Genomic DNA, 10,063 nt, shown 5'->3' on the forward strand with positions numbered 1-10,063 from the left:
TCCCAACACCACCCAAATCTTTGTTAAGTCAAAAGAAAGCCCCAATATTTATTATAATAATCACTTTAACTGAAATTATCTCTGGAATTCTAATATTTCATTTGTTATACATTATCTTCATGTTCTTTCATGTTTAATTCGTCATGTTTTATGTTTACTTTATGTTTATGGTCCTGCACCCATGAACTCGTATTCTGTTATAACTATGTGACATTTATTGACGATTTCTCCAAAGTTACATGGTTCTATTTGCTGAAATCTAAGGATGAAGTTTTTTTAAGTTCTGTGAGTTTTGGAGGACGATTGAAACTCAATTTGATGGCCAGATGCTCAGAACAGATAATGGCACAGAATTTAAGAATCAAAATTTCGACCAGTTTGAAAAATTGCATGAAATAATTCATAAGTTCTCTTGTGTTGGCACTCCCTAACAAAATGGAGTTGCCCAATGGAAGAATCGACATCTACTTGAACTGAGGCAGCCAGGGCATCTTGTTTGGCTTCCATGTTTTTCAACAGCTCACTTATTTTATCCAGAATGATTAATGCTTCAATGGCTTCATTTTTGTCACTAGTCGCCACTTTAGCCATCGCCGTCATCTCTTTAAACTTCTCTTGAGATTTCTTAGGGTCTGGTTTGCCATGAAGATACCAACACCATTCACAGGAGTGGCCTTCTTTCTCTTGAGATTTCTTAGTGTCTGGTTTGCCATGAAGATCCCAACACCGTTCACGGGAGTGGCCCTCTTTCTTGCAATAGCTGCAGAAACACCTAGGTTTGTTTTTCCACTGATTAGAGTCGCTACGCCTGTCTGCTGCTAGGAAAGCTACTTTGTCGCCAGTATCTTCTTCTTTAGGAGGTAATGAATTCACAACTTTTTTTCCTCGACTCCTCCCTGATCAACATAGAGCAGACGGTGGACAAAGAAGGTAGGTCAGCTTACTCAGCATCCATAAGAATCTGACTTCTTGCAGCCTCAAACTCTGGCCCAAGACTGGAGAGTAATTCAAATGCCTTTTTGTTGCTCTCATAATTTTTCTCTTGATCTGAAGCTTAAAGTCATGTCCACCAAGAAATCCAACTCGTCCACATGCCCTGCATCTCTCCCAATTGTGGGATGCGTGCTGCACTTTCTTCATCTCTTTAGTGTTCTTGTACAGATGAAACATTCTGGCTATATCATTTTTCCGCTGTACAAATCTTTTTGCCTTCTTCCAAATCTGTGCAGCCGTTTCAGCAAAGAAGAAACCTTATGATATGGCTCCATAAAATTTAACGAAATGATTGTTTGATCTCCACTCTTTATATGAAGAGTCATTTTCATCAGGTCTGGGGAAATCGCCAGTAACATACTCCAGTTTGGATTTGCTGCTGAGATACATCATGGCTGACCTCGACATGGTAGATAGTTGGTGCAGTTCAAGAGAACAGACGTTTATCTGTTCTTGAATGACGATCTTCTCAACAACCCTGCTGCTGTTGCTGGAATGCTCAGCCATATCAATGAAGATAAAAAAAAACAGCAATCGATTTTGACTAAGTGGACTATTTCTGATACCATGTAGAAACAAGAGATAATGAAGAAACAAGAGAGAAAGAGGCAAAACACACGGATCTAACGTGGTTCAGCCTTAGTGGCCTACGTCCACGGTCGAACCAGCAAAGTGCTGGATTAAACTTCATTCACACATGGTCTATTACAATAGTGCTTCATAAGCACGTCAACACAACGAGTTTCCACAAAAAGGTGGTTACGATAAAGGGTAACAATTCAAGAGCAGGAGGTACCTATGAAATCAGTATCCCTACAAACTAGGCAACAAGATCACAATTACCTTCGTGGGGAGTTTCAGAATCATAATTTAGAGAAGCTTCTGGTCCTAAGGTAATGACCTTATTGAAAAATATGAGAGCTGTTCCAATATTGGATATATGAAGCTGATCACCATTTCCAACAAGTATAGAATCATTTCCCAAAAAAGGCTGAAGATTAGATAGCTTATCAGCATCACTAGTCATATGATAAGACACTCCAGTGTAAACATACCATTCTGACTCCTGCGGATCAGATATAGACATGGCAGCAAGAGCTTGAGGCATGTCTTCTGCTTGAAAGAAGTGATTAAGGCGATTGTAGCAGTTCATTGCTGAATGATTTTTCTTGCCACATATGTGGCACGTCGTCCCTTGAATTTTATTTCTAGATGATGCCTGAGCATGATTCTTTTGCTGGGTAGATGAAAAGTTATCCTCTTTCTTTTTACCACAATTGCCTTCAAGAAATCCGTTTCCATTTGAGTTAAATTTGTAATTGAAGTATTTCTTCTTATTGTATACTTGGGGCTCAGACGTTTTGAGACTATTTCGAGTCTCATAACTTTGCAACAAGGGAACAATGAAGGATGAATGCAGCTAGCTGTGTGGGATTAACCTGATGATCAATGCAGTTGAAGGGAACAAGTGTGTCTCGTTTGTTGTAGAACATCCGCAGGTCGTGGTTGGATAGAGCACAGTCCATGAATGAGTATGGAAGCGGTGATGGTAGCGAGAGAGCTGATGGCAGAAGTGGGTGGCGAGCGGGAGGGAGAGGGATAGATGAGACTTGAAGGGATCGTGAATCAGCTTTGCTCCATGGCCAAGGAATGACTGGTCAAGAAATGCTGTTGCTCGGGCAAAGTTATGAATGTATTATGAGGGAGGCCGTATTATAATTTCAAAATTTTAAAAAGGGTTGACATATAATTTTAAAAATTTTATATGAAATAATGATTTTTTGAAAAAATTTATATGTAAATTTTTATTTCTTTTAAAGAGGAATTGTACTTTTTACTTTGTACATTGGTAGTTTATCATAATATGATCATATTATGATATTTAAAAGCAATATGAAAAAGAATGTGAGGCACTTGTTAAAAGGTGTGCAAACAAAAAAGTGAGAATTGTCTTTTCGACCAAGAGGGGATCAGGTTCTTGAGCTACTTGTTTCTGGTTTCTGATGGATGCCAAAAGGATAAAAGCCGACGGTAAGAATCCGTCACCTAAAGCCCCAGAATTGCAGTCCTTCTTTAGCTTACAGTTGAACCCCTACCAAAGCTGAAGCCAGATAACTTTTGCGATGAAGCTAAGACTAGAAGAACCATATTAACAAAGTGTTTGGCTGCTCAAGAAGACTAAAGGACATTTTATTAAGTCATTAATAAGTATAAAAGGAAATTAATAAATACTAAAAGAAAGTATTCGTGAGGGAGTTGGTACAAAGGACGAAGCAAAGGCTAATAAGTAACCAGTTTCTGTTTCAAACACCTGTAGCTGATATACATAAAAGTTAAATTATATTAAAGGCACCATTTCAAGCCACAGAAAGCAATCCATAGGGTGACTGGAGGAAAAAAGGCGGCATCAGTTTGTCAGATTTTCTTGTGACTCACCTGGAATACAAAAGGAAAGTGACAGAAAAAAAAAATGTTCCTCATAAAACAAAATAAGAACGAATAAAGTGAACATCTTTTTTATATGTCACCTGCTTGTAAAGAGATTAAACACATGACGGGATAATCCAGGAGCTCATCGAATCTTCTGCATCCATTAAGACAGATATTGCATATCTAGATGCTTTCAAATTAAGATGATTAAAAAGGTATTGGTCATCTTTTATTTATTTTTTTATGAAAAGGAAATATTGCACACAGATTTGTTAATTTGGTGGCTTTTGATTCCTGCATGGACCCCAGGGAAAAAAAAAAAAAGATGATATACTTTAATGATTCAAAAGCTCAGGCCTTTTAATTAAACAACCTTGATGCATCAAATTTGAAAAGCTGTGATCTGATTTTGACGTACTTTGGTCCTTTCCATTGGAGAACGTGCTGAAGGGTCCAACGGTTGTGACCCTTCGTTCGAGCACCTCTTTACCATGCACCTTTCTTCTTCACACCCAACCAAAGGTGACTCGTGATTGTTTACTAGCTATAGTGCATGATGAGAGCGGTTTCAGTGGTTGGAAAATTTTCTAGGATCAGTCCTTACTCACCTTCGGCATTCTGCGCCTGTGCTCATCGATGGTAGCCGTTGGCTGAGGAGATTGTCTGTCCTCATTCTTCTCATGGTGCATCATGGCAGAAACCTGTAAGTGTCCTATCTGTTTATTTCTATGCATGAACTTGAGCATGTTATGTCTGGTTTTTACTCCAAAAGTCCAACAGTTTCTTCATTCATATTTGAATTTAGACATTTGAACATCCGAAAAATTAGATATAATTAAGAGTACATTCGATTAGAAATCAATCTATTAGAAATCAATAAAAGTTGCATAAAGGGGCTGAAGGCATGTTTTTGCAGTAGGAGCTCTTAGTGAAGAATAGACAACCAACAACTTATGGTGGGAGTATATGTGGGAATCGAAAGAAATTGTTCCCCACTAGCTACCCACCAATTTCTTGGCCCAATAGCCATTTTGGCTGCTACTTTAAAGTTTAAACCAATGTGCTTTCCATTTTCTTCTTTTTCTGCCACTCTTTTTAATAGAATCAGTTGCAAGAATATTTTGGAGTGGTTAGAAAATGGAATTCATAATGTCCAATGAACTTGCTATTATCTTAAAGTCAAAGGTACTTTTGTTCAAGATCTCGCATTTGATTGCTTTAACAATTGAATACCTAAAGGAATGAAAGTATCTGCTGCACTTTGGAACCCATCAGCAGTGAGATTTTTTCCATTTTACAAAAAAGTGGAAGCAATGATGTCATCTCCTCAAAGTTAAGAATAACATGTAGGATGCAGGCTAAAAGGTGTGGTACAACTGGTTGGGCAAGAGGCTGGTAGGCAGCAAGCAGGTGGTTCAAAACTCAGAGGTGCCTGCTCCTTTCCAAAGCAGATGCCAGCCAGGATTGAGGGGCTGTGGGGGTTTCGTGCTTCCAGCATGCGACAAAGTTTATCTTTCTCCCCAAGGGGGAGGAGGCTGATAGGTGTCTATATATAACTAAGATTGTATGAAGACTTTAAAGGAAAAAAATGGCTTACCAAAATTTTACTTGTTTAAAATTTTAGATGTCTTTTCAGGCCTACTTTTGCCCATAACTTATCCTAAAAAATGCATCACTTTTCATGAAGCCGAAACCATAAAAGTTTGAGGCTTTGATAGGAGAATCACAAAAGAATATTTCGTTTTTCTGATTATAAGAAAACTGAAAACTTTCCTTAAGATTTATGTGTTGCATACTAGAAATGCGTTATTGATGCGACAGAATTTTAGATAATTCAGTGCGGCAGATGACATTCGTATAAGCACTAGGCATGAATTTCAACTTAAAGCTAAGATCCGTTTTTTCTTAAAAAAGTGCATCAGAATTATGCAGTTCCTACTTGACAACAAGACCTTTATTCAAATGGAAGAGCTGAAGAGTTAAGTATACGCAGCTTTATAATATACCATACCAACCAGACTTCCAACTTTCTCATGGTATTGTCCTTGTAAAGGCATTTAATTCGGACTCAGTCCGGATCTACCTCTTAGGAGCAGACCCAATGGCGGATTTATCTTGTCATTAAAATATATATTAGAAGAAATACAGACTTTTCGTTTTCAAATTTTTCCTTAGTATGTCTATACTTAGCTTTCCAAGTCCAGATTAAAATCCCAAAGCACTCACTTCACAAATTCATCGAATAAGAATGTTCAAAAGGTGGAACCTTGAACAGAAAACAAACGGCTGATCAAACGAATTATATTAAATTAGAAATTACTAGGTTCTTTCTTTGTGGGAATCTACTTTTCACTAGATTCGGCATATGTGTGGTGTCTCCATACATTGCACGAGAAGATATGGGGAGCAATAGCAATCTCTCTAATATCTCTTTTATTATTCGTCAGATTTCTAAAATTTAACAGTCTATATATACAGGTTACTGCAATGTGTGCAACAGACTTCAGTTCTAAAACAAGAGCTTCTCAACAAGAGATATAGAGAAAAGCGGAAGAATGAGAAGCCTCAGTGGGGAGGTCATACTGAATGTTCCTGCACATACTGCATGGGAAATGTATAGGGACAATGATACTGTTAGCAAGATAAGCCCTGACATGCTTGCTGCAGCTGAGTATCTGCAAGGAGATGGATCTCCTGGAAGCCTGCGTCTCTTCAAGCTGGGTCCTGGTAATCCTTCTCGAATTCTATTAGCTATTACTAACCATGTCCGGCCGCCTGGCTACGGGTTTGGGCTTGAGACCTTCGAGTTGAAGGAGGTCAAGAGTTTGAAACCGAGCGTCTGCATGCATAATCTCCTGGTAAGAGTTCTCTATGATGTGAGGAAGCCCAGTCTCTTTGAAGACATCCGATAGAAGTGGAATGATGTGAGGAAGACCACATAATTGGTAGTTACATATTGAGGCTGCTGACATATGTGAATCACTTGCAAATATGTAGGTGCCAAGTTCATGCAGGCCCTTCAATGGCTTTCTTAGAACCATATGCACAGTTTTATGCATACAGTTAGACATATTTGGGAGATTAATGTACAAGATACTTCTAAATATTGACACAATATAAACATATGTGCTTATGCTTCATAGATAGATAAATTTATTTATAAGAAGCGCGGTGCATAGATAGTCTATCTTATTCATGCTCTGTTCTGGTTGTGCTTCCTTTGTCCTCTAATAGTTATAATTACTCTTACCTTAAGAGTTGTTGAACTCTAGAACTTCCTCAGACGCTTTAAGCTAAAACCATGCAGGCAGAGGCATCCTGAGCCTTTATGAGGGACGCAGTAACCATCTTTTGTATGTACTCTTTTGTTGCATAACGTGGTGCACAGAAGGATGCATGTGTGATATCAGTCCTGAACGCACTCTGTAAATGGGCAGGAAGGCCTAAAAGAACTGTCTGCTTTTATGGTGAATTAGCTGTGCAGGACTATGTCAAGGAGTCGACGGAACGGATAGACGAGGTCGAGGTTGGCCGCTCGGTGACCTACAGCGTCCTTGCTGGTTGCCTCAGGGAGATGTACAACCCATACAAGGTCACATTTTCTTTCTGCCCTGTGCCTGGCTTTGAGAAAGAAAAGTGCGTCGCAGGGTGGAAGGCAGAATTTGAGCCCCTGAATTCCACTGTGCCTGCACCAGAGAGGGCAAAAGAAGCTGCTCTTGGGTTCCTCTGCTTGTTTGAGAAGTTCTACTGTTCAATGAAGTGATTGGTGCAGCTTCAGTGAGATACTTCTGCTAGACAGTGACTTTCCAAAGGGTTGACACGTATCCTGTTGGAAGACTAATGGGAGTAACTTACGTGCATATGGGCGTATGCATGTAAATAGACATAATATTGTTTACCGTCAAGATATTCTGTATACCAGACTGTATTAAAACTCCTTTTGGCTACTCTGTACATGTTTATTGTCATCATCATCACTAATATACTCCTGATGATGAGGAAGATGATAATTGCTGAAAAGTGGTATACAGTGTAATCGCACTATATAATATAAAGAAACGATGTAATGGAAAACATTATGTCTATTCAAATGAATTATCTACATAACAAGGGAATAGGAGAAGGAATATATTTTTCTGAAGAATGCAAGAAAAGAATTGCTGAAAGGACCTCAAGCAAGCAATGATCATAAAAGAAGAGGGGATTGATAGAAGAACCATTTGCGACGAACCGCTTTTAATCTCCTCCCTCATAAATGATCTTAGAGATGAAACCGATGGTTATTTTCGATAATATTGAAAGGCCCCTGTTTGTTATTTGAAACGATCCTTCGTATTGTCACTAGACAGAGAAGAGATAGAAGCAGATCTAAAGTTACCAATATATAAGTGGATAAGGAAAGCGCTGGGAGACGCAAAGGGAAGAAACGGATCTCCGAATTGCTAAGTGGGATTGGAGCCATGTAGACAGAACAATTATATACAGAAAAATATGCGTGAAAAAATAACAAGTACGAAAAAATTAAATTAATTAGAAAAATAAGAAAAGAAAATAAAAGCTGATGGGGAATTAATTGTATACTCATGGAAAAATAATAATGTCATATTATAAAGAAACGAAAAGTACATTAAAAAAAAGTAGGAATAAAAGAATGATGCAATGAAATGAACTCCGAAAGAAATTATTCTGAGAAGCGAATCTCCCGTTCTAAATAAAACGAATCTCCTATAAACGAGCTCCCAGTCTCCACCACTTTGAGGGAAGACTATAGTTTCCGGTTTAACAAGCAGGTTTTCTCGTGAAGCGAGATCTGAAATGCACGCGACTGTTTCTGGAGTTCAGCAACCAGGCCAGGTTAGGGCGTCTCTTCCTATGCTACCTTCGGATTCGACCGGTTGCTGGAGTTCAGCAACCAAAAGTTGCAGACTACATACATACATCGGTTTCTCCAGAAAATACAGAGACAAAAAAAATCATGGGTGCTGTTTTATTTGGGGAGATTCGTCTGTCCAATAGTGGACCATTGGTTTCCCTCAACCATCTTTCAGTAAATTTTCAGAATTTTTTAAGCTGGGGTTAACTAGAAATCTACCTTTGAAGAGAAGAGGCACGGGTTTCTTAGGCGCTGTTTTCCTTAATTTTAGGGCGAGATTTGATTAATTCCTGTGGATGATTATTTCAAAAGTGACAAATTTTTGAATCAATCCAGCCATCTTGCTGACAAATTTTCGAGTCAATCGAGCCTGAGAATGCTTGATTTGGTTCAGAATAGAGATCGGAATCACCTTTTGAAGATCACCAGTATTTTCTGCATTTTCCAGCTGTCGACGAAGAACTCGGGCGTGTTTGAAATTCCCGTCGCCTTGTTCCTGTAAACGAGAAATATCATTTTTTTACCCAAATATCATTTTTTTAATTTTTATATAAGATACATGAAAGTGCCCCTTTGATTGCCAAGGAGAAAATTGTGAAAAATATCGTGAAAAATATGTACAGGCAGCAGTGAAATTTCACCCGCCCGTCTCACGACAAACGGCATTAAATTCTTCTCTCATTTTTCATTAAAACGAGCGGGTGAAATTTCACCCGCTCATTTGAGCTGTAAAATAGGGGTGAGCAGGGGCGTCACTCCAACACACGAGCATAAATAGTTGGGGGCACACGTGTGCTCCACGGATTTTATTCTACCAAAGTTTAAATTAGTGGAAAGTTTAAATTAGTGGTTGAACTTAAAAAAATATGAGTCAAGTTATATAGAATAGGCAATTGAAAATTTGTTAGCCATGTGCTTAGTGACAAAAAAAAATATATCTTCGCACCTGCACTACTGCACTGAAAGCAGTTCTGATCAGCCGGCTGGTGGGGTTTCTTTCCGCTCTCCCGAAACTGCTGAAGCACTTGGCAGCTCCTCGTTGATCTCCCACATTCCACGCTTATGAGTTGCGAAAAATATTACAAGAAAAAGAAGGGAATTTAACTTAAATGGCATTGTCCAAGGGCGTGCCACAAAACATCGTTCCACGACAAGTCCGTGAGATAATGAAACAGCTGGAATGTAAAGAAGAGGAGACCACTGGTAATCATCTCCCATTCCCAAGCCGCTGTAAGTCTTGCGGCGAAGCAGAGGAGACCCTGGATCATCCTTTTCCACAATGTAATGAAGTCAGGGTGGTAGGATTGGTGTGTGCGAAAGAGTATGCACTTGGTGATAGTGTGCGTCATACATTTAAATTCAGGTGTGATCAAAACCTACCCAAAATAAAAAATTCAAACAAGTTTGAAAAAGTTAGTTTAACTGTCCTTTTTGTCCAGTTCAACTGCCTATTGGAAAGCATGACAGCATTTTTCTTCTTGATTCAAAACATAAGCGGGGGTTTTTGGAAAATACTTGGTTAGATGTGCGGATTTCTTCCGAATGTGAGAAATCATAATTTGAGTCGTTGAAAGAAAGGTTCTTCTTTCCAAAATTCGATCCTAACTTTATACACGTAATTGACCAACTACCCTGACCTTTTTCTCGAGTGTTTTAAATTGGTCCATGAGGTTAAAGCAACACTCAAAATTATTCATTTTCAGCAAAAAAACACATATTACCCCTGACAAATTAAGAAAGAAATGAGCTAATAATAGAAATATAGAA

At 38.6% G+C, this 10,063-nt stretch overlaps 1 protein-coding gene across 1 annotated transcript; it reads left to right on the plus strand.

The window, feature by feature from the left end:
* The first annotated feature begins 3,872 nt into the window (after positions 1 to 3,872).
* Positions 3,873 to 7,687, plus strand: LOC116260163 (uncharacterized). Its single transcript, XM_031638289.2, has 3 exons — positions 3,873 to 4,126; positions 5,902 to 6,150; positions 6,900 to 7,687. The coding sequence occupies exons 2-3, from the start codon at positions 5,979 to 5,981 to the stop codon at positions 7,184 to 7,186; spliced, it is 459 nt and encodes a 152-aa protein (XP_031494149.1). The 5' UTR covers positions 3,873 to 4,126; positions 5,902 to 5,978; the 3' UTR covers positions 7,187 to 7,687.
* The last annotated feature ends 2,376 nt before the right edge of the window (positions 7,688 to 10,063 follow it).

Source organism: Nymphaea colorata, chromosome 9, assembly GCF_008831285.2.
Source record: "Nymphaea colorata isolate Beijing-Zhang1983 chromosome 9, ASM883128v2, whole genome shotgun sequence".
Taxonomy (NCBI): Eukaryota; Viridiplantae; Streptophyta; class Magnoliopsida; order Nymphaeales; family Nymphaeaceae; genus Nymphaea; species Nymphaea colorata.

What these genes read in the sequence shown, in the direction of transcription:
- LOC116260163 (XM_031638289.2), top strand. Translation starts at nt 5,979, where the DNA reads ATGAGAAGCCTCAGTGGGGAGGTCATACTGAATGTTCCTGCACATACT. An exon ending in TCTCTTCAAGCTGGGTCCTG is followed by an intron (nt 6,151 to 6,899) that starts GTAATCCTTCTC and finishes ATGGTGAATTAG; the next exon opens with CTGTGCAGGACTATGTCAAG.